This window comes from Mesoplodon mirus, assembly GCF_964341445.2.
Source record: "Mesoplodon mirus genome assembly, chromosome: 6".
Lineage (NCBI taxonomy): Eukaryota > Metazoa > Chordata > Mammalia > Artiodactyla > Ziphiidae > Mesoplodon > Mesoplodon mirus.
In genome coordinates this window covers 30,450,232-30,475,849 of record NC_138982.1, presented here as the reverse complement: position 1 = coordinate 30,475,849, position 25,618 = coordinate 30,450,232, and the positions used below count along the sequence as shown (strand labels likewise).

At 39.2% G+C, this 25,618-nt stretch overlaps 1 protein-coding gene across 4 annotated transcripts in view; it reads right to left on the bottom strand.

The window, feature by feature from the left end:
- Nucleotides 1–10,521: 10,521 nt before the first annotated feature.
- ANKRD28 (ankyrin repeat domain 28) overlaps nt 10,522–25,618 on the bottom strand; it is a 164,097-nt gene continuing 149,000 nt past the window's right edge. For all 4 annotated transcript variants that reach the window (XM_082625678.1, XM_082625679.1, XM_082625677.1 and 1 more), the window contains 7 exons: nt 21,480–21,567; nt 21,307–21,390; nt 20,601–20,746; nt 19,889–19,971; nt 19,363–19,445; nt 18,290–18,381; nt 10,522–13,871 (listed from right to left, as the gene is read on the bottom strand). In XM_082625678.1, coding sequence (XP_082481804.1) covers nt 13,585–13,871; nt 18,290–18,381; nt 19,363–19,445; nt 19,889–19,971; nt 20,601–20,746; nt 21,307–21,390; nt 21,480–21,567 — 863 coding nt within the window. In that variant the 3' untranslated portion in view covers nt 10,522–13,584. The remainder of the gene's footprint in view (nt 13,872–18,289; nt 18,382–19,362; nt 19,446–19,888; nt 19,972–20,600; nt 20,747–21,306; nt 21,391–21,479; nt 21,568–25,618) is intronic.

Genomic DNA, 25,618 nt, shown 5'->3' with positions numbered 1-25,618 from the left:
TGAGGTTAATACTTCACAGAGCGAGTTGGGAAGTGTTTCCCCCCTCTTCAGTTTTTTAAGAGTTTGTGAAAGACTGGTGTTAATTCTTCAAATGTTTTGTAGAATCCACCAGTGAAGTCACCTGGTCCTGAGCTTTTCTTTCTGGGGAGTTTTTTTTTATTACAAATTCAATGTCTTTACATGTTATAGGCCTACTCATATTTTCTATTTCTTCTTGAAACAGTTTTGATAGTTTATCTTTCTAGGAATTTGTTCACTTCATCTGGGTTAGCAGATCTGTTGGTATGTAATTATTCATAGTACTCTAGTAAATTTTTTATTTCTGTGAGGTTAGTAGAATTCCCCCCTCTTCATTCCTGATTTTCAATCGTCTTCTTTTCTTGGTCATTCTAGCTACAAGTTTGTCAATTTTGTTGATTTTTGTAAATGAATTTTGTTTTGTTGATTTTTCTCTATTTTTTTTTGAATCCCTACTTCATTTATTTCTGCTCTAATTTCTATTGTTTTCTTCTGCCTGCTTTGGATTTTAGTCTGCACTTCTTTTGTCTAGTTTCTTAAACTAGGTTATAGACTTGAGACCTTTCTTCCTTTTTACTGTGTTTACAGCTTAATTTCCTTCTAAGCACTGCTTTCACTGCAGTGAAATGGAATGTTATACTTTTGCTTTCATTAATCTCAAAATATTTCTCATTTATTTAGTAGTACAGCCATTACAGCTCTCTTTTGGATGCTGTTGCCATGGTATTTCTCTTCATCCTCTTTCAACTTATTTGTGTCTTTGAATCTAAAGCACATGTTTTATAGACAGTATATAATTGGATGTTTTATATTCATTCTGTTACTCTCTGCCTTATAATTAGAGTTTAATCTATTTACATTCAATGTATTACCGATAATGTAGATTTTACACCTGCCATTTTGCGATTTGTTTTGTATCTGTTCTTGTTTGTTTCTCTAGGCCTCCATCACTGCCTTCTTTTGTGTTAGATATTTTCTAGTGTACCATTTTAATTCTCTTGTCATTTCTTTTATAATTTATAGTTATCTTCTTAGTGTTTGTCCTGGGTAGTCCAACTAACATGTTAACTTGTAACAATTTAGTTCATATTAATAAAGCTAACTTTCAATACAGATACAGCTTGAAGATACTGCAGGTTCAGTTCCAGACCACTGCAGTAAAGCACATATCGCAAAGTGAGTTACACAGATTTTTTTTTGGTTCCCAGTGAATATAAAAGTTACGTTTACAATATACTGTAGTCTACTAGGTGTGCAATAGCATTATCTCTAAAAAACTGTACATGCCCTAATTAAAAAACATTTTATTGCTGAAAAATGCTAACCGTCATCTGAGCTTTCAGTGAGTTGTAATCTTTTTGTTGGTGGAGGGTCTCGCCTCAGTGTTGATGGCTGCTGACTGATCAGGGTGGTGGTGCTGAGGGCAGGGGTGACTGGCAGTTTCTTAAAATAAGACAACAATACAGTCTGCCCCATCAATTGACTCTTCATTCATGAACGATTTCTCTGTAGCATGCAGTGCTGTTTGATAGCATTTTACCCACAGTAGACCTTTCAAAATTGGAGTCAGTCCTCTCAAAGCCTGCCACTGCTTTATCAATTAAGTTTATGTAATATTCTAAACCTTTGTCATTTCAACCATCTTCACAGCATGTTCACCAGGAGTAGATTCCATCTCAAGAACCCACTCTTTGTTCATCCATAAGCAGCAACTCCTCATCTGTTAAACTTTTATCATGAGATTGTAGCAATTCACATCTTCAGGCTCTACATCTAATTCTAGTTCTCTTGCTGTTTCCACCACATCTACAGTTGTTTCCTCTACCCTCACAGTCATCTGTGATGGTTGGAATCAACTTCTTCCCAACTCCTGTTTATGTTGATATTTTGACCTCTTCCCATGAATCACGAATGTCTGTCATGGCATCTAGAATGGTGAATCCTTTCCAGAAGGTTTTCAGTTGACTTTGCCCAGATCCATCAGAGGGATCACTCTCTATGGCAGCTATAGCCTTAGGAAATGTATTTCTTACATAATAAGGCTTGAAAGTCAATATTACTCCTTCATCCATAGACCGCAGAATGGATGTTGTGTTGGCAAGTATGGAAACAACATGCATCTCATTGTGCATCTCCCTCAGAGCTCTTGGGTGACCAGATGCATGAGCAGTCGTCTTGAAAGGAATCTTATTTTCTGAGCAACAGGTCTCAATAGTGGGCTTAAAATATTCAGTAAGCCATGTTATCAACAGATGTGCTGTCATCCAGGCTTTGCTGTTATGGAGGACAGGCAGAGTAGGTAGCGTAATTCTTAAGGGTCCCAGGATTTTCAGAATCCGAGTATTGGCTTCAATGTTAGCTGCATTGTTAACTGCAATGTTAGCCCATAACAAGAGAGTCAGCCTATCCTTTGAAGCTTTGAAGCCAGGCATTGATTTCTCCTCTCTAGCTATGGAAGTCCTAGATGGCATCTTCTTCCAATAGAAGGCAGTCCATGTACATTGAAAATCTGTTGTTTAATGTGGTTACCCCTTCATTAATGATCTTAGCTGGATCTTCTGGATAACTTGCTGCAGCTTCGTCATCAGCACTCACTGCTTCACCGTGCACTTTCATGTTATGGAGATGGCTTCTTGCCTTAAACCTCATGAACCAACCTCTGCTAAGCTTCACACTTTTCTTCTGCAGTTTCCTCACCTCTCTCAGCCTTCATAGAATTGAAGAGAGTTAAGGTCTTGCTCTGGATTAGGCTCTGGTTTAAGGGAATGTGGTGGCTGGTTTGATCTTCTATCCAGACCACTAAAACTTTCTCCATATCAGCAATAAGGCTGTTTTGCTTTCTTATCATTCATGTGTTCACTGGAGTAGCACTTTCAATTTCCTTCATGAACTTTTCCTTTGCATTCATTCACAATGTGGCTAACTGTTTGGTGCACTGGGCCTAGCTGTTGGCCTATCTGGGCTTTTGACATGCTTTCCTCACTAAGCTTAACCATTTCTAGCTTTTGATTTAAAGTGAGAGACGTGAGACTCTTCACTTAAAGTACTTAGAGGCCATTATAGGGTTATTAATAGGCCTAATTTCAATATTGTTGTGTCTCAGGGAAGAGGGAGGTCTGAGGAGAGGGAGAGAGATGAGGAAACAAATGGCTGATTGGTGGAGCAGTCAGAACACACACATGTACTAAATTCGCCATCTTATATGGGTGTGGTTCGTGACACCCCCAAATAATCACAATAGGAACATCACAGATCACGGATCACACATCACTGTAACAAATATAATAAGAATAAAATTCCAAATATTGCAACAATTACCAAAACGTGACAGATATGAAGTGAGCATACGTTGCTGGAAAAGTTCAGCATTGCCACAAACCTTTAATTTGTAAAAAAAAATGCATTATCTGTGAAGTGCAATAAAGTGAAGCCCAATAAAACAAGGTATGCCTGTACTATACAAAACCTTTTTCTACAGGAGTTAGCTCCGTTTCCCCTGTTCCTTTGTGTTGTTATTGTCACAAATTACATTTTCATACATTGTGTGCCCATCAACACAGATTTATAGTTATAGCTTTATGTAGTTGACTTTTAAATCAGATAAGAGAAATAAAGATTTACAAAAAATAGATTTGTACTGTCTTTAAATTTACTTAGCTGTTATATTTACTGTTTTTTAAATAACAAATAGGTAATAATAAATAGAATATCTTAATTTGTCTGTCATTTTTGAAAGACAGTTGTGCTGGATATAGAGTTCTTGACTGACAGTATTTTTCTTTCAGCGCCTTGAGCACCATGCCCCTGCCTTCTGACTCCCTTGACTCTGATGAGAAACCAGCTGTTACTCTTATTAGTAAGATTTCTTTTACATGATGAATTGCTTCTCTCTTTCTGCTTTCAAGAGTCTTGTTTTGTCTTTTGATAGTTTGATTATAATGTGTGTAGCCTGGATCTCTTTGAGTTTATATTCTACGTGGAGTTCTTTGAGCTTTTTGAGTTTGTAGATTAATGTTTTTGAAATTAAGTTTTCAGCCATTATTTCTTCAAATATTCTTTCTGCCTCCTTTTCTTTCTCTTCTCCTTCTGGGACTTCCCTTGTGTGTATGTTGCTATGTTTATTGGGATCTCACAGGTCTCTGAGGCTATGATCACTTTTCATTTTTCCCCCTGTTCCTCAAGACTAGGAACTAACCTATCTTCAAGCTCACTGATTCTTCTGCCTACTCAAATGTAACACTGAGGCCCTCTATTCCAGTTACTATAATTTCCAAATACAGAATCTCCATTTGCTTTAAAAAATATTATCTCTATATATTTATCGATATTCTCTATTTGGTGAAGCATTTAAAAGAAAACTTTCTCTTAATTCTTCAGACATGGTTTCTGTTAGCCCCTTGAACATGTTTAAAATAAATGATTTATGGGCTTCCCTGGTGGTGCAGTGGTTAACAATCCGCCTGCCAATGCAGGGGACATGGGTTCGATCCCTGGTCCGGGAAGATCCCACATGCCGTGGAGCAACTAGGCCTGTGCACCACAACTACTGAGCCTGCGCTCTAGAGCCCATGAGCCACAACTACTGAGCCTGTGTGCCACATCTACTGAAGCCTGCACGCCTAGAGCCCATGCTCCGCAACGAGAAGCCACCGCAATGAGAAGCCCTCGCACCACAACAAAGAGTAGCCCCTGCTCGCCACAACTAGAGAAAGCCCGCACGCAGCAACGAAGACCCAATGCGGCCAAAAATAAAGTGAATAAAATAAAATAAAATAAATAAATAAATTTAAAAAAATAAAATAAATGATTTACATTCTTTGTGTAGTAAACCCAATGTCTCAGCTTCTTCAAGGATAGTTTCTATTGATTGTTTTTCCTGTGTATGGGCCATACATTGTTTCTCTGCATATCTCAATCTTTTGTTGAAAACTGGACTTTTAAAATAATATAACATAGCAGTTCTGGAAATCAGATTCATCTACCTCCCCTGGGTTTGTTATTGCTGCTTGTTATAGTGGTTCAGTGACTTTTCTGAACATGTTCTGTAAAGTCTGTATCGTTTGCCATGTGTGGCCAATGAAGTCTCTACTCATTTAGCTTAGCTGTCAGCTAACGATTGGACAGAGATTTTCTTAAACATCTGGGACCAAAAGAATTCCCTGGTCTTTGCCAAGGGGCTGTGTACATAAGGGCACATCTTTAGAACACAGCCTGGCAGTTGAAAATTGGCTTTCACTTCCTGTTTGTGCAGAGCCTCAAAATTAGGCACAGGCAAGAATTTCGGGTAGCCTTGGGTCTTCCACAAGCATGCACACAACTCCACGTATGTGGGGCATTCTAGAATTCCTAGAACCATGTCCTATGGATATCTACTCCCCTAGCTTTTCCTTTTAAGCTTTTTGGTTGTCTGTTGCTTGCCTCAGCTCTTATCCACCTCCTAAGACAAGTGCAACATTAAAACTCTTGCCTGGTGCTGGGAAAACTGGAGAGCTACATGTAAAAGAATGAAATTAGAACATTCTCTAACACCATAAACAAAAATAAACTCAAAATGGATTAAAGACCTAAATGTAAGACCGGATACTACAAAACTCCTAGAGGAAAACATAGGCAGAACACTCTTTGACATAAATCACAGCAAGATCTTTTTGGATCCATCACCTGGAGTAATGGGAATAAAAACAAAAATAAACAAATGGGACCTAATTAAACTTAAAAGCTTTTGCACAGCAAAGGAAACCATAAACAAAATGAAAAGACAATCTATGGACTGGGAGAAAATATTTGCGAACAATGTGACCAACAAGGGATTAATCTCCAAAATATACAAACAGCTCGTATAGCTCAATATCAAAAAAACAACCCAATCAAAAAATGTGCAGATCTAAACAGACATTTCTCTAAAGAAGACATACAGATGGCCAACAGGCACATGAAAAGATATTCAACATCGCTAATTATTAGAGAAATGCAAATCAAAACTCACACACAGAGTGGCCATCATTAAAAAGTCTACAAACAATAAATGCTGGAGAGGGTGTGGAGGAAAAGGAACCCTCCTGCAGTGTTGGTGGGAATGTAAATTGGTGCAGCCACTATGGAGAACAGTATGGAGGTTCCTTAAAAAACTAAAAATAGAGCTACCACACGATCCTGCAATCCCACTCCTGGGCACATATCCGGAGAAAACCATAATTTGAAAAGATACATACACCCCAGTGTTCATAGCAGCACTATTCACAATAGCCAAGACATGGAAGCAATGTAAATGTCCATCGACAGATGAATGAATAAAGAAGATATGGTGTACACACACACACACACACACACACACACACACACACACACACACACACAATGGAATATTATTCAGCCATAAAAAAGAATGAAATAATGCTATTTGCAGCAACGGATGGACCTAGAGATTATCACAGTAAGTGAAGTAAGCCAGACAAAGAAAGACAAATATCATGATATCACTTAAATGTGGAATCTAAAATATAACACAAATGAACTTATCTACAAAACAGAAATAGACCCACAGACACAGAAAACAAACTTATGGTTACCAAAGGGGAAAGGGGAGGGGAAGGATAAATCAGGAGTTTGGGATTAACATATATGAACTACTATATATAAAATAGATAACCAATGAGGACCTACTACTATATAGCACAGGGAACTATACTCAGTATTTTGTAATAACCTATAAGGGAAAAGAATCTGAAATATATATATATAACTGATCACCTTGCTGTATACCTGAAACTAACATGACATTGTAAATCAACTACATTTCAATTAAAAAAAAACAAACCCAAAACTCTTTCCTGTAATTGTTTTCAACAAATACCTCTCCAGGGAGAATAACTCACACTGGGTCAACTTTGAGTTAGCTCAACTACAGACAGTGTGGTAAGTGGGATCTTCCAGGGAACCATCAGACAGGCAAAATAATGACAATTCTTGGGAATGAGGCTTTAACAGAGCTCTAGTTTTGTTTTGCTTCTTTTGGTGGCTGCTTGTCTGCACCAAGAATGTGGGCTTAGTTGTTAAGGCTCCTGCAGAGCTGGAATGAGGAATGCAACTTGAGCAAATTGAAACGCCACAAAGGTCAAAGATCTTATCGAGACTCAGTGGTCCTTGCTCTGCCATTTTCACTGACATCACTTGGAAAAAGCTTTTGGACCATTTGCAATGTCTTAGGTCCTATTTCTACTAGTCACCTAGTACTGCAGGCAACCAATGGCCTTTCTTCCCAAGCCCCTACACACTTATGGCCACCTAGATGTGAGGAGAGACAAAGCTCTTCTCAAGAAGGCCCTTTACCTTGAATTCTTTTCATTCACATTCTCTTTGACTTTGCCATTTCTTACCATGAGTATCAGAACCATGAGAAACTTTCCTCTCATGTATACTGGGTCCTACCATCTTTGTGACAGGCATGATAAGAGCTCAAACCAGGTTACACAAGAAGATGTTAAGTGAAAAATTTACTGTCAACATAAAAAATGCGTTTTGTTTCTACTAGGTCTGAGGCAATATAACAGTACCTGCTGTTACTTTGGGTACCAGAAATGAACCAACTTCCCATTTTTGGGGGGTGGCCAACATTACCGAAAAGCCTGTTTTAGAGCTTAGTGGTAACCTAACCCCAAGCGTTGTGCCATGTTCATTTCTAACTGAAGGTTTAAGCAAGTTACATGTCAGGGACTAGGGATGGCAGAGCTAGGAGACATCTGAGAAACACTTCAATCAACCCAGATCCCCTCTATTGAAATGACAATTGATGCCTGGGTTAACCTATGACATGCTCTGGGTTAGTTTAACCTCAGGTTTGCTTTTGGGGATTAACTCACCATCTTTCTCTATCCTTTTCCTGCTTTTATTAGTTTGTTGCTTCAACATTCTTCCACTTTCTCAGCAAAACCTTATGGTGTCTCACATCAGAAATTGTTTGTGTAGGGACTTCCCTGGTGGTGCAGTGATTAAGACTCTGTGCTCCCAAGCAGGGGGCCGGGATTCAATCCCGGGTCAGGGAACTAGATCCCATGTGCATGCCACAATTAAGAGTTTGCATGCCACAACCAAGAAGCCTGCCTGCCGCAACTAAGGAGCCCATGTGCCACAACTAAGGAGCCCATCTGCTGCAACTAAGACCCAGTGCAACCAAAATAAATAAATAAATATATATATTTTAAAAAGGTTATCCCATTAAAAAAAATTGTTTGTGTAATCCCCTCGTGCATAAAAGGGCAAGGCATTTTTTAAATCAAGGATCTCCCCCAAATACCAAATCTCACAAATCTTTCTCTGCAGAATAATCACCATTGACATCCTTTTTGTCTTTCTCCCGGACTAAAATGGAAGCCTCCTGAGGGCAGGGACTTCATCCCTGGTGTAGCTCCAGGATTTAACACAGTGCCTGCTGTAGAGTGTGTACTCAAAACATGTTTGCTGAAGGGCTTAAAAGCGAAAATGCAATTTTTCTTCAAGTTTAGAGAAGGGCGAAGAGGAAGAAATATTTTAAGATCAAATCACTGGCTTTTCAAATAAAGCCTGCATTTCAGTCCTAATCAAGAAAGAAGACAGATAAGAATCACAGGAAGACAACAGGAGTAAACCACCCTCAAGAAAATGAGAAATAACACAGAAAGAGGAAGGCAGAGAAACGGAGACTCACATGAGTGCTGCAGACAGTGAGGCGCGGAAATGACCTAGACAGTGGAGAGTGTTCTACACCCGTGTACTTTTACTGTCTTCCGTTAGATTAGGCCCTGATTTGGAAGAGATGGTCACAGTCAGACACGAGAGAGGGGAATGGTGCTACACTGAAATCAAACACCTACACAATCAGTTCGACACTGCCAGGGAAGAGCTTTCCAATTCCAAATTCATTTTTGCTACCCAGTTTTACATCTGAATCCCCTACACCAGAAGGAACCACAAGAAGGGAAGGAACAGGCAGAGAGCAAAGACTGCTAAGCACGCCCGTGGATAAACTGAGAACAATGACACACTGGCCTGGCTCATCATTTCAGGGCTAAATGAACTGTGAACTGAACTCAAATTATCCTTCCCCAACAAGCACAGCCAACTGCCTGATCTCACTGAGGTTTGGAGTATTAGCAGCAGTGATGCATACAGAGGCGTGAACTGTGTGGGTCAGGCTTGCCTTCTTGTGCTTCATCCACAGAGAACACAGATGGAGCAGATCGAGCCCAACTCACCATGAGCGGTCAAGCCCAGCCAGACTCCAGACTGAGGCGTCACCCAGCTGAGCCCGTCAGCCAACCTGCAAAGGCATAAGTGAGGATGAGTATTTTAGCTTGACGAGACCTGAGGCGGCAACAGAAACATAAGCAGATGTCATTCTCTTAGGCTCCATCACGAGGACACATTCCATTAGCTCTTCCTTCACTGCTCTATGCCCAGAGGCTAGCACAGTTCTTGGGACACAGCAGGTGTTCAATAAACATCTGCTGCGGTACATTTCTGTTTAAAACTAGTGACCTAGGATAATAAAACTGAACTTACATAATTTAGTAGTCAAGCATATGGTCCAACTTCAAAATTGCCAATTTCAACAAGGACCGGAAAGCCTATTAGAGGTCATCAGGTGATTGAGCAGCAGTGGTGGAAATGACTGCCTGGATGTGAATCTAGGCTTCATGAATTACTGGCCAAACAAGATTGGGCAAAAGTCACTTCACCTCTTTGCCTTATTCCTCACCTGTTAAATGGTGCTATTAATAAGACCTACCTCATAGGACAGTTGTGTGGATTAAGATATGGATTTCAAGTACTTACAATCATGACTGGTACGTGACTAACACCGTAAATGCACCTTCTGTTGTTATCATCAGCATAAGATGATTTGGAAAAGTTATTAACGTCTTCTTGACCTGCTCCTCCAATCACCTATTTATATCTCCTGTTCTCACTTCTAGCTAATCTCTGTACATGTTTATAATAAGCTTTTTTTTAGCTTGGGAATGCTAAGTGCTGATGTCTATTCCATCCACCTCCCCTCCACCAACCATTTTAAGAACTGCTGATTTTGTTCTTTTCCTCCAAGATATCATTTGCCCCTTCTCCACCTGCTCAGATCATATTTGTTCCTCAATGTCCAGCCTAAATGCCACCTCTTCCAAGAAACCTGTTCTGATCACCCTTCCCAGAGTGAACTTGTTGTTCACTGACCTTCCATAGTTAGCAGTTCATCTCTACCTCAATTACACTTTCACACTTTCCACTTTTAGGTACGTACCTTTCCATGATGAAATTTGAGCTCCGAGAGGACAAGATCCCAATTTCTAGGCTCGCTTTCTGCCCATTCCCATCCCCAAGTATATAGCGGACAAGCAGTAAGTATTTGTTGAATAACTGTATTTGAAAAGCCCATTTAGGAAGGTTCATCTAAACTGTAAATTAACAGCTTTATTGAAAATTCAGTAAGTTTCTAAAGAAAGGTAAAAACCAGTTACAACTGAACACTAATCAGATATTTTAAGGGAAAAGAAGTTTGCACATGAAAGACATTTGATTTATTGCATTAAAAAACTTTATTTAAAAGGTCCAATATAAGCCAAATTAAACCCCAAATCGACAGCTACACTTAGAGATATCCTGAACTAAATGGCACTGTTTTGAGTTGTGTGTCTTATTAAAGGAGATCATTTGCTATTACCACCACTGCCCTAAAAGTAGTTCTACAACAGAAGCTGGTATTATAATACATAGCAGATACTTCAGATGTCATCTTTCATGCAGAAGTTAAAAAAGCAAACAGGCTTTTCTATTCTGTGCAGGTATAAAAACCACTACAGAACAGGGCCTGAATGCCTCTGACACACAAGGTGTAACTATAAAGGAACTCACTGGCGCTGTGTCCCTTCATTCAAGCAGTCCATGTGCTTCCCCCAACAATACTAGTGCCATTAAAATACTGTTTGGGACAGTACTGTGGGACTCCCCCTCATCAGGTGCCGACCAAAGGAAGTGGTTGATCAAGCTGGGGAACAGACTATCACAAAATGGGATCACAGAGTAATGGAATAGCTTTCCTAGTGGGCAAGTGATTTGGAAGACCCACCTCACCAGTATTTCCAGTCATGGCATCGTTTACATAAAATGATGCAAGATCTAAATTCTGGTATGTGTGAGGATAAATTAAAAACAGCTTGTTACTTTATAGCTACACCTTGGGTTTCATTAGAGGCGGTAAATCTAACAGTGTGTCTAATGAGTCCTTCTGGAAATCACTTCAGCAGACAAGTCAAATAGCCTGCAAAAGAGAAGACACGGCAGAGGGCATAAGTCATCCTGCCGAGGTTCTCAGCCTTCTCTTGGAGGACAGACCAGGGCCCAAGGACAGAAGTTCCCAGGAGGGAAGGAGGCTTCAGCTCCACCTAAGGAAGACCTTTCTAACAGAGCTGCTCAACAACTGAATGGACTGCTTGGTGAGGTAGAGTCACTGGAAGTATGCAAGGTGGAAAGATCACCCTTGTAGAAGAGACTCCTGTATTTGTTAAGAGGTTAGACTGGATGAACCTCAGGTCTCTTTCAATTCTGAGATTCTAGAAAATTCCCTCAGGGAATTCAGAAGAGAATTCCTAAAAGGAAAGAGAAAGCACACATATGTATACTTTTAGAATCCTCTTGAGTTTTTTCTTTTTTTCAAAAGGTACAATAGAAAATGTAGTCTGCTGTCTTCAAAATGCATATTCACCTTCCTACCACTAATAATTAGGAAGGGTCCATTATGACTTCTTTATATTATAAAGAAAAGATGGATGATTACATTTATAATTTCTGTAAATACTTTAGAAAAAAATGCTTAAAATCTAGTAGTCAATGCCCTAGAAACTTTATAGATTTTTAGGTAATATGCACAGATACAAATACATTATTAAATACAACTCACATCTGTGTTTTATTATACTCTAAAATATACAGGAATCTTGATGTACTGAAAGAGTGCAAGTAAATACAGTATTCAAGCAGTCACTATTTCTATTTACATGCTCATTAATTCTTCAAAAACCCACAAAATTATCAAATAGATCAAAATACTGTTCTGTGTTTTCACACTTTATATTCAGAAAAACCAGCTGATAATTTACAATGTCATAAAGTTTCCAGTTTCACAATACAAAAAGAATAAAATGAAATTGGGTATCATTTTGTGAAAATTTATGGATCTCTACCCAGACCTGGAAGACCCCCTACATATATGAAATCATTTTCACTGGGAAAGTGACAGTTACAGTAAAAGCAGACCCATATAAATTGTTATTTAAAAGCCTAAACATCAGCCTTTCCCCCCTCTTTTTGTTACTTAAAAGGCAGTCTTCCAATTCGGCAGGCAATTGCTTCCTTCCCTAAACAGTAGCATGTTATAAACACCCTACTTTAAATGTCAACAAGACCTGAAGGCTTTAGTATTTTAAACCTTGCCCAATATAGAAATGCCTTCCGAGAGAAACCTGATGGCGTTAACTTATGAATAACAAGGGAGTTTCTCTTTCTGATTCTTCACTAAACAATGACAACAAAAATCCCCCAATCCACTGTGGAGGCCCAAGGGTGACACAGGCGATGAAGGTGTACCATCCAAAGTAGTGAGATTGAAAACTCCACTCCCCAGGACCACTTGGCTGCAATAGGGTGAAAATCATCTACTTTCTGATTTCATGAAATTTCCTTCTTCTAGGAAATTCTTTACATTTTCAAACAAAAATAGTTCAATTTTAAACCTAAACCATTCAAAACTGGGCAACAATAGCCCGACCCCAATCTACCTCATGTCTACATCACAAATATTTTCACCCTGACTGCACCCAATCAGCTGGTTTTCAATTCTAATATTATAAAAGTTGGAATTTTAAAATTTTTATGTAAAAGAAAAAAAAATGTAAAAATACATCTGCTTTCTCTCATGGTTTAATACAGTATTAGAAGGCTTTCAGATGTTTTCTTAAAAAAAAAAATCAACATTTAAAACCAAATCTCAGCTTCATTTTCAGAAATATTGAAGTTTGGTTTAGATAATGTCTCATTTCACCCGCTCCAGCTTCCGCAAAGTGGCATTCTATTAAAACCCTTTGAGTTATTTGGTCCTTTGGCAATTTGCTGTGCAATCATGCCTACTGTACCAAACTTTTATTGCCCTTAAATTTAGTTGTAGTTTTACTGATAAAACTGAAATCTAGTGTCCTTATCTCTTCTTTCACGATAGTGTTGCTTGTGTGAGCAGATTAGGGTACACAGTGTCCCAAGTAATTCCTAGCACTGCAAAACCAAATTACATAATTCCACAAAGCCATGTGCCATCAAAGTGTTTTCCTCTGGTCAAGTCTATTTCAAGTTTCTAGAAGTCTCTTTTGCAAAGCTTGCCTTTAAAACTCTTCTTCCTAATGTTACCTCATTTCTTCTATTCGCCTACTCGGTCATCTTTCCTCTTAGGCTGAATTTGTACGTGAATGAGAAAGTGCCTTCTTCCTGAAAAGCACAGTCTGAAGCGTCAGTGCCAGAACTCCCTCCCTGGACCTCTGGCTCAGCCGGTCAGTAGGTCTCGGAATCGGAGTCGTTGAGCTCGTCCACATCAGTGTATAAGTACTCCTGTTCCCCGCTGACATTGTTGAAGCTGCAGTAGGAGCTGGGCTCATTCCTCATGATGGGCAAGGCTTCGAAGCTCACTGTTTTTGAGGTGTTTGTATAACGGTTAATGGCATTGAATGTCAGAGATGATAAAGGACTACTTGATGAGACAGGCATCATGGTGGCCAAAATGAGAGCGAGGCAATCAGCCACGTCCTTGTTGGGAGCACAGGCCAAAGCTGGGGTATAGCCTAGAATTAAAGATAAAATTTTAAAATTACTCATCCTAAGACTCACTTCACGAATACAAGGAAATAAGCCTAAAGGCCTTCAACTTTACACATACTTTAAATTACCTAGCTTATATAATAAATTGGTTTTACTGGAATGACTCAGAACTTTCCAGTAAGTAGAGAAAGAGGAAAGTCATAGAAATCTAGGGTGGGAGGAGACCTAACAGACTACATTATAGCAGAGGAAACTGAGGCCCACGATGGATGATTCCTCCACTATCTCACAACTTATCTCTATCCATCCAGATTCATAGACAATATCAGACTAGAATAAGGGGGAAAAACAGACTGATCAATCTTTGTTCAGAATGGTGGGAGAGTCTTACTGTTAATTTGTCGTTCTGTAAGTGCTTACAGGCTGAGAAACCTAAATGTGCACAGATTCATGAATGAGGCTCTGAGCAGGTGCTCAAAAGATGCTTGTTCAATGAATGACACATGGCCATCAATTAACTTTTCTTTTAGGGTCATAGTCCACTGAAGAAAAACAGATAAAGTAAACAGGTTTAAAGCTCCTAAGTCAAAACAAATGTTTCCTTTGTATACGTTCCCTTCTTTAGCAGAAGAAGACTGACTTTAGCCCTAAGGCACCAGAGTATCAATACAACAGAGTAAGGAAACACTTGGTTGGGTAGGGAGAGAAGATGGTGAGAACATACAGCCTAATTTAATCATCAACCTCTGTTGTTACTGGAGCAAGTTATAACTGGATCATTAATTTGAAGGTTAGAATTGATTGTAAAATAAGATGGGTACTTACTATGACTTGCCAGCTTTGGACCATGATTACTATTTAACATTGCAAAGTATGTCAGAAGACATCAGGTCACAGGCGACCTTCATTATCATCTGCTATACTATCCCTTCCATCTCTTTATAAGGAAAAGCTATATAAAACCTTGAAAATGATCAACAAAGATTGCCTACTGGCTACTGATTTAGAGCCCCACAGTGTGACCAAATATCTTATACAAGTTAGCGATTTAGGCTCCTGATTTTAATCTATATAGTTGCTGTATTTCCAGAAATGTAATTTACTGATAATGAAAGTGTCTTTTATAGCTAGGAGAGTCTGAACTTATCTTAGTGGGTGATACCACTCACTTCTATGGATTTCATGACTACATTTTACTAAGGATTCCCGAATCTCTATGTCCAACCTAGATCTTGCTGACTTTGGGCTCCAGATCCATATATCTACATCCAGTTACCCACTTGGAGTTTCCAGTGAACTTTTCTCATGTCCCTAACTGAACCCAGCTCTTCCTCCTACATTCTCATCTTAAACAATGGCACTTCCCCCACACATCACCCCACGCCAGGCTGCAGGCGACTTCTTCCCTCCCCGAGTTCCATCAAAAGGGCTCTAGAAACATCAACGTCCTTTCATCTCCAATGTCTCTGCCTTAATTCTGCCCACCCCCTCCTTCCACCCCTAACCGTGAACTTGTTTCCTAGTCTAGGCTTGCTCCCCTGCAGACGAGCTGCTGACTCCGATACACAGATCCTTTGCCACTTGACCTGAGAGACTCTGGCGTAACTCAGTACTCAAGTTGCCTTGCGTTGTATCTCTAAATACGTCACGCTCTCTCCTTAAAAAGTTTTCTCCCCACTTTTTACTTGTCCTTTGGATTTTGGCTCAGAACGCACTTTTGGGGGATGGCTTCCCCGATATCTCTCATGGCATTCTAGGGTTATTCTAACTGAACTGCTTCAAGGGCCTTGTGACAGCCTGTTTATATGCTCTGCCATTCAAGGAGGTAGGCTGTCTTACTCTACACTGTATCTGCAGGATTTAGCACGGTTCTCGGCACATCATCACCTAACACATACCCATTGAGCCCCACATGGCCAGGCGCTCTTCTAACTGCTTAGAGTAGATCTGTGAGTGCAGGTGACAAAGACTCCTGCCCTCATATGTTAGAAGATAAACTCTATGGAAAAAAGAATGAGGAAGGAGTAGAGCAGGTTAAACAAGAACTGAGAATGCCATGGGGGGTGTGCAGCAGGCTGCAGTATAAAAAGGGTGGTCAGGATGGGATTCACTGAAGACATGACATTTGAGTTAAGACTGGAAACAGGTGAAGGGTTTAGTCAGAGACTGCTGGGGGCCGAGTGCTCCAAGCAGAGGAAGCAGCCAGAACAAACATGACAATGCACGTACATCCCTGGTGTGAGGCACCGCCACAGCGGAATGCGACGACGGAGGAAGAGGTGAGGTGGGAGAGGTAATGGGGAGCAGGATGACCCAGTAGGCCCTTGGAGATCATTTAAGGATTCTCAGTAAACTGAGATTCAGAGGGAAGCATCTTCCCATGTATTCTAAAAGGATCCTGGCCAGGGTGGTAAATGAGGGAAAAAAGTGGGCATATTTTGAACATACTCTGGAGGTGGGTCAGTAGTACACGCTGGTGGACGGTGCCCTGGGTGTGAGAGGGGTCGAGGAGCAGCTGTAAGGATGGGACCGGCCACCAGCTGAGCCAAGGGTGGCTGTGGGCACAGCAGTCTTGGCAGAGGGGGAGAGAAAGGCCCATCAGTTCAGTTCTGGACGTGTGCATTAGACATCCACTGTCTATTAGGCAGCTGGAGACAGAAATTTAGGAATTCTCAGCACAGAGGTAGTGTTTAGAACCAAAGGACTGAATGAGGTCACCCAGGGAGTGAATGTAGGTAGGGAAAGCAAAAAGAACTGAGTACTGAGTCCGCGAGCCCTCCAATATTAACAAGCTGGGGATAGTGCAAGAAATTATAACTAGTACTGTAGGAGGAAAACTAAGAAAACGTGGAGTCCTGAAAGCCAAGTAAAGAAAGTTTATCCAGAAAAAGGGATACACCTAAAACTAATATAATACTGTATGTCAGTTATACCTCAATAAGAAATGAGTAAAATTAAAAAATAAACAAAAAATTTTCAGTTCCAGTAAATATGGTTATTTAATCTAACCAACAAAGTAGTGAGTTATAAATCCTCACCCGGTTATCAATTCAAGGAACCAGGCATTTGTGAATGAAGAACGTCCTAGGGACCTCCCTGGTGGTGCAGTGGTAAGAATCTGCCTGCCAATGCAGGGGACATGGGTTCAAGCCGTGGTCTGGGAAGATCCCACATGCTGCGGAGCAACTACGGAGCCTGCGCTCTAGAGCCTGCAAGCCACAACTACTGAGACAGTGTGCCACAACTACTGAAGCCCCCGTGCCTAGAGCCCGTGCTCTGCAACAAGAAACGCCACCGCAATGAGAAGCCCACACACCACAACGAAGAGTAGCCCCTGCTCGCCGCAACTAGAGAAAGCCTGTGCACGGCAACGAAGACCCAACATAGTCAAAAATAAAATGAATAAAATAAAATAAACAAACAAAAAAAAGAATATCCTAAAGAAGGATATTATAATCAAATCATATGTATTCTCTCCGACTCTCCCTCTTATCCTGCCCTGAAGTGATCTGTACCTACTGATCCCGGGAACAGTGTGCAGCACAATGGAAAGTATGGAGATTTTTGGGGGGAATAGCGGACACTAGCTATGGTAAACTGCAACCTTCACATCCCTTATTCACATATGTTTTCAATTCCACATTAAAAGCCTTTTCTTATTTTTAAAGAAGGAATAATCAGTTGTGTCAAATTCTAATGTGTCAAGTGAAAGGAGAGGTGACTCTTAGCATTGCAGTGGTCACTGGTGACCTTGCTGAGAACCATTCTGTAGTGCGGTGGGGGTAAAAGCCTGACCGGGGGGGATGCACGAGAGCAAGAAAAAGGAGAAGTGGAGAGAGGGGGAGAGCCAACTTTTGAGTAACTGCTGCAAAGGGGAACAGAGAAATATGGCAACAGCTGGTAGGAGCAGTGGGAGTAATGAAAGATTTTTTAAGATGAGAGAAATAATGTTTTTATGCTGATGGGAATAATCTAGAAAGATTCCTACAAAAAAAGTCATTATTACAGGACACGAAAGCAAAGAATCACTAAAGTGACAGTCTCAAGTATGCAGAAGAGGATAGGACCTAGTGCATAAGTGGGAAGATTAGCTTTAGACAAAACCTGGCATTTAAGTAAGGGCCTTGATATAGATTTGTTGACAGCACAAATTCTTTGAATACTAAGATAAACAAAAGTGGTATCACTAAACCAAAGTTAGTAAACCCTAACTCTGATTTAATAAATACATGAAACTCAGAAGTTCACCTGTTAGATGGGCTTTTCCTGCTTCTCTTGCCCTTATTCCCTTTGCCACAAAGTATAAGTCCTAGTCAGTATTAACTTCAGCTCTTCTCTTTGACCAATAAAAAATATCCAAGTCTACTTCACTTCAAATATGGATCATCGAAAGACGAAAACTTCTAACAGGTTAAGGAAAGAGAACACAGAAGCTACTTACCATTTTCATCTACTGCAAGCACACTTGCTCCTTTCCCCAAAAGTTCTTGAACCACCATTGTTAGCCCATTTCGGGCAGCAACATGCAGAGGTCTGGAGGGAAAAAAATATGTGTACACGTACATGTGTGCATGCCCATGTGTGTGTGTGCTCGTTCACTCTCTCCATCCTGGTTGTTGAAGACCATTTTTGCTTGGCTGTGCAGATCTAGAGATGCAAACTGGAGGCCCGTGGTCCTGACAGCAATGAAGATGGGAGCAGGGCACGGCAGAGCCAGCGTGCAGTGCACTGTCAGGCCTTGTCATGCACCTGAGCTCAGCACTGGGCCCATCAACAGGTTTCCACCTTCACCAAACTCTTTTGTGAGTTTCCTTCAAGACTCAATGTTTGAAGAGATTTTACTAACTAAACTGCCTTCTTAAGTTATTTTAAGAAATGTGGTTGGCAAACACGTATAATAGAATATACAATAAAAACTGTAAATTGCAACAGCACAAATTCCAACAGGCTCTGAAAACAGTTTACAGGTTCCATGACTCATTTTTGGACCCTTAAGGGATCTGACTGATACATGAATGGGAACCAGTATTATAAGGTTTTTCCGTTTACTAAGTCTCAAAGTAGAACAGCAAATGAAAATGGAGAGAGGACAATGGGAGACACTGATCCAGGATTTAAGGAGTCACCTGGAGGCTGGCGGTTCACAATTAGAACTTGGTTATTTCTGAAATCTCTCTAGCTTACAGACACGTATAAAACTTTTTGCCTCATTTACTGCTAGTGTCAAATAATGTATTATTCCAGTTGGTTGCCATAAAACACACAGAACAGTATTACTCTCCTCCATAAAACTGGATTGAGAACACATTTCAATTCAAAAGCTTTTTTAGTAATATGCCTTTTAATTATGCTGATTTTAGAAATGAGTTTTGTCACTTATAAGAACTGTTCCTTATTTTTTAACTGCTTCTGTGACAGACTGATTCCAATGGTCCCATGTCAAAAAAAGAACCCCATTAATCATTTTTATAATTATAGATCACAAGGTTTACACTAGACACTGAAAGTACTCACGTTTGCAAAGCTGCATTGGTTGCATTGATGAGGTTTCTATCTGTTATCTTTTCCAGTATTAACAAGGCACTAGTTTCATGACCCTAAAATTATGGCAAATAACTCTTAAAAACTTCAGCACCATTAAAGATAAATGTATACACTCAATACACCCCAACCCTAGTCCATGTAATATACACATCACCATACATATGCCATGCATTTTCTTGGCTAATGCCTTAAATATTTGCCCGAACATGTGTTGGTGTAATGGGGTTACAGAAGAGGACAGGAATATTTAAGGTCAGAGAGATCAGAGAAAGACAATCATTACGTTTAGGCTTGTGGTCCGAAACTTACTTGGCTTACTGGAAACTTTCATATACTACGGTGCTTAACACATCAGTATTTTTTCCCAAGAAATCTGATGTCAGTGATTATTAGAGAGGTTTGGTCCCTAGCCCTGTTCATTTTAGTTAAGTGGACAAACTTTAAATGCCACTGTTAACATTAACAATGAAACTATATCCTTAAGATGTGTACCTACCTTGCTGCAAGCCAAGTGGAGGGCGGTGTTTTTACTGTTATCTTGTAAAGTCAGATCTGCACTAGCACTGCTAACCAGCATCTCTGGGAGGAAAAATTGTATCAACTCTTTTGCTTATGAACATACACCTCAGACTACTAATAACTCACTGTAGAGAAATGAAGACAGAAAGGAAAAATATCCCTCTAGCAAAAACTTAAGTGCAAAAAACACACTGTAACATAAAGGTCTATGCCATATTGTTATACTGTTGTGTAAGTAACAGACAAGAAAAACAGCAGCTAACATTCCTTTTGTGAGGTCTTACTAAATTTCAAAGACTGTTTTAAGTGCTCTGGATTTATAGTAACTTATTTACGCCTCAAAACAACCCTACAAAGTAGATACTGTTATTTTTCTCACTTTATACATGAAAAAATTGAGGCAGGAGGTTGCTTAGCTGGCAGATCTAGAACCACATTCGATCTGACTCCAGAGCCAGGGTTCTTAACTACTATCCTAACACTGCCTGCTAACGTCACTATTCAATCAGTAAGGGCAAATGGAAATACTGTGGGCCTAAATGAAAACGTGGGTGTAAGCAAGGTTTTAAATCTCAGAAGCGGTGAGGTAACTAATGCAAAATTCAGTGAACTAGAGTCAGATGGGAGCTACATTATACATAAGCAATATCCACACTTAGAGTAGTAAAAGCCTTAAGCAGTTTCTTTACCAACTGTATTTGTCTGTCCGTTTTCTGCAGCCATCATGAGAGGTGTTTTCCCAGAGGAGTCCACAGAGTTGACATGAGCATTATGGCTGAGCAGCAGCTGCAAACACTCTACATGGTCTGTGAAGGCGGCCGCGTGAAGAGGAGTTCTGCACACGGAGAAATGGGAAGACTGGACTAAATCTGTGCACTGTATACTCTTAATTTATGAAAGCAATTTTCAAGGGTTTACATACTAGGCATTGCTTGGATACAAACAGGCTTAATGGGGGGAGCTTACTAACTCCTGCCACAAAAATTTGTGTTTCTGATAATACAGAAGTCCCTTAATTAAACTAGTATAAATAAAGATAAATTATGAAATTACCCCAAAAATTACATCATTAAAGGAAATTCTGAAAGAAATAAATCCTGACCCAAATACAGCCATCTATTACAAATGCTGGACTCTTCCTATTTAGAAATCTGTTAACTTTACTAAAAAGAGTCTTTGGGTAACACACATCTTTTTTAAAAAGGGAAATCTTTTAGCCAGGAAGACTGGCTAAAAGTCATGGTAGAAAAGCCTTTTATAATGAGAATGTAATTAAGATTTTATAACAATTTATACTTGTAAATATAAAATCAACTTTTAGTTAATAATGGGGTCTCTTTAAATTCTTCCACACTAATCTAGTAGTTAAAATTTGCTACATGGTTGACTTCCTACCTTCCTTTGGAATCTGTGGCGTTCACGCTGCTGGCGCCTAACGTGTCAATTAACATCTCAGCAGCACCTTCGTTGTCATTTATCCTGTGAAGGTAACAAGGTGATCACTCTCACAGCCATGGTGTATTTCTCAACCACTCAAACCAAATCCGATTCATTCTGCCTTTACTTACACAGCACAATGCAATGGACTGAAAGCATTTCCTTCCGTTTTCTGGAAAACGTCCTGTTCTAAAAGGAGTTCTACACATGTCTCGTGACCTAAATAAGTAAATGAGGATCAGATATTAAAATCCAAAAAGGATACTGAGGTGCCCATGCACACCAACATATCCCTACAGATAAGGCTTTACATGGACTACAAGTCATCAGTTCCCTGAACCCATTAAACATCACATTTTTAGGCACTTTGGAATTCAATGTACAACCTCAGGACCTAAAGTATAGTAGCTTCTTACAATAATTTAAAATCAGTTTATTATTATTTGTGTGTGCGTGTGTGTGTGCGTGTGTGTGTGTTTTGGCTGTGTTGGGTCTTTGTTGCTGCGCATGGGCTTTCTCTAGTTGTGGCGAGCAGTGGCTACTCTTCATTGTGGTTGGTGCATGGGCTTCTCATTGCAGTGGCTTCTCTTGTTGCAGAGCACGGGCTCTAGGCTTGCTGGTTTCAGTAGTTACGGTGCATGGGCTCAGTAGTTGTGGCACATGGGCTTAGCTGCTCCACAGTATGTGGGGTCTTCCCAGACCAGGGCTCGAACCCATGTCCCCTGCACTGGCAGGTGCATTCTTAACCACTGCGCCACCAGGGAAGTCCAATATCAGTTTATTATGGACATGACAAATATTTACTTTGTGGGGAAAAAAAATTAGTCTCATTATTCTTTTCTATGGTGACCAGTTAGAGCTATTTGGGCTTTATTTTTTAAAATGTCCTATTTGTATAGCATAGTATAACTTTCAAAATAATATATGTTTATGCAGCATAATTAATTTCAAAATTTGAATATTTTCTGGCTCTACTAAGGAGTTAATGGTAAAATCTCAAATTCTATCGAAGTGTTCAGAAGGAAAAAAGTACATGTCCCTGTCCCCACCCCATTCCCCAGTTCCACTCTCTAGTGACCACTAGTGACCATTATTACCTTACAGTTCCAGAAAAATTTTAGGCATATACAACTGCATGCACATAAACACTTCCTTTTTAAAAAATTTTTACACAATTGGGATGTTCTGTTCTGCAACTTGTTTTTTACTTTAAAAACTATATATCTTCCCACAGTAGCATATACAGATATCCTATTGTTGAATGTTTGGAAGAACTTCAACCACAATTCAGAATGTATCATAAAGGATTTAACCTCTAATTATCGGTTTTGAGGTGATTGCTGGTTTTTCTTTGTGATATTATCAACAACGTTGTAAATGTTCCAGTACTTAAAAAGTATTTATTTCTAGGAACAATTTTCTAGAAATGATCTTGCTGGGTTAAAGGTCAAGTATATTGATTACTAATAGGTATCAGGCCCACAGTTTTTAATAGCAACTTTGAAAACAGGGAAAAACCTCATATTTCAAACCTCATATTTTCAAACCTGAGATTTTCAAACCTCAGATTTTCTTAATCCAATTTTCAAAGCCAGGGTTTTAGTAAAAGTACCCCCACTGCTGTATTAATGGCAGAAAATGAAATGTTGCTTCTTTTATTTTGTTAAGTCATTTGGGATGTGCGTTAGGAATAAATTAGATTCTTAAACAGCCTCTTTGCTTCCAGGGCTTAACATCTGACTAACAAAGTGATGCTCTATTTCTTTTCTTTTTTAATTACTCTAACATTCTCAAACAATAGTTCATCTTAATCTTTATCCTATAATTGTTTTTACCAGGAAAAGAAAGTATGTTTTAGGAAACCTATGGTTATGTTCCATCATCTGTCAGTTGTTTCATCCAGTGATTCTCAACTGGAGCAATTTTAGCCCTCAGGGGACATTTGGCCATGTCTAGAGACATTTTTGCCTATCACAGCTGGGGACGGGGTAGGGAAGGACTATGGCATCTAGTGGGTAGAAGCCGGGGCTGCTGTTAAACCTCTTGCATGCACACGACAGTCACAACGAAGGATTATCTGGCCTCAAAGGTCAACAGTGCTGAGGGTGGGAAACCCTGCTTCAATTCTCCTTCTCCAAATGTTAACTCATGGCCAAGAAGTAACCAAGGAAAGTTGTCCAGTATTGATTTGAGAGTCTCTTATTTTCCTGGGATAGCAGTTCTCAAGGTGTGGTCTGGGGAGCTGCAGGGTGATACTGCAAATTATTCTTTTCTTTAACGAGCCATCAAATAAATGTGCCACTCTATTAATATTTTTTTGAAAAATAGTTGTTTTTCATAAAAATGCTATTTTTATTAACATGTAATGGATTTATTATTATTTTAAAATAAATTAATAAATATCCTTAAACTTCTCAGTCCTAATTTCCAATACAGTAAATACTAACAGCTATAAGCCACAGGTCCTGAGTCTGAAAGATGTGAGAATCACTGCATAGACTGTGGATGGCAAAAGGGAGTCCCGGGGCTCTGGATTCAGCAGTCATTACTGGGGTCATGTCAAGCTGAAAAATTCTTCACTTTGTGTCCTGGTTTATAAAAGTACATAGGATAAAACTGGTCTCTTCATGTTTTAGAGGGATATTCTGAAGATGCTTATAGCTTCATAAAAATTGATACATTTTTAAAAGGAACACATGAGATCATGGAAGTATTCTTAGTTCTGTGACTGAATGACTATATAAACTGGAAACCTGAACTTTAAAGTTGGGTATGCATAACCAGTTCTCTTCTAAAGCTTTGTCATCATTCCATTTTAATTTTGAGAGAAAGGTTGTTTTCTATCCTGTTGGAGTGCTTCCAATTTTTTTTTTAGCTGTACAATAATTACTAGTCAAAGTAAAACTATTTTACATATTCTACTCTCAGAATGCCAAATTATAAAATAGGCTTTTGGCTGTAAATATGGTATTAATTTTACACTGCCTGTACAGTCTTTGTACATATAGCCAACACACATCTAATTCCTTTCAGCTCAATTCAGAATCATCACCAATTCTGCTACAGTCTGGAAATTAGACACATCTGTTATGATCTTTAAATGGCAACCAGGCACGTAGTTTGTGCAAAATTTTGTGTCTTGTACACAACGTGCTCAGAGAGTCTAAATTCAGCAGTGATGGAGTAAGAAACTCACTTTAGGAAAACCGTGTTCTCCGGAAAGACGTGGTAGGAATGTTATAATAAATAGCAACTCTCCAAAGAACAGTTACAGCAGTATTTTTACAACTAAATGCTCTACCTGAGGAAAAATACCTTACTGTGTGATTTTTCCAATGGTTAATTCTCACTGACTTAAAAAAAAAAAAAGAACCAATAAAAGTCTGTTTCAAAATACTTTTATCTGTGGATGTTTTCCTACTATTTGGTTTTCCTTAAACTTGTAAGATGTCAAGTTACATTATAAAGACAAACCAATTTCAATGGCAAAATACAGTATCTTCTTTGACTTAGGATTTATCTTGGACAACTTTGCTATATTCATTAAATACCAACTTTAGTGAGTTGAAAAAGGAAGAAGAGTTGAAATCCAAAGGTTTTATAGTTTTCAAAACTATTCTGGCTAAGGATCTGAGGTAGTAAAATATGAAACTGACTAAACCAAGCTTTTGAATTAGCAATATATTTAACTATTCAAGTTTTCTATGGCACCATCAGTACTCAGAGTTGCAAAATGACCAAATGCAGCTACAGGTCAATCCTCAAGAAGAGATCAAAGCTTTCTCAGAGCAAAAGAATAGAGCTCTCAATTCTGATACAAGAATTAATATGAAAATCAAATTACTGTATCTAGAAAATGTTTATGAAAATGTTTAAACTATAATTTTGCAAGATTCAGATTTCTCCTCTTTTACCACAACTCAACAATTATTTGTCAAAATGGCTCCCATAAAAGAACCACATCAAACAGTGTATTACAGAAAGATAGAAACCTCCTCTCTGGCAAGGCAGTCAGCTGAATTTTATAACAGCCACTATGCTTATTTTTTTAAGCAAGTGGATATTATATAAAGAGGCAATTTCTATTTTCTGTACATTTTGAGGGAAAGTTGTTAGAACTGTCAACTAGTTTTGTACATGTGCTATTACAACTAACAATAACCTGAATGCTACATTGAAATTCAAAACAAATAAAAAAACCCCTCTCATCCCTGATAAAACCCTAAGCATACGCTTAGGCAGGACTGATGTTTTACACTGCATATAACGT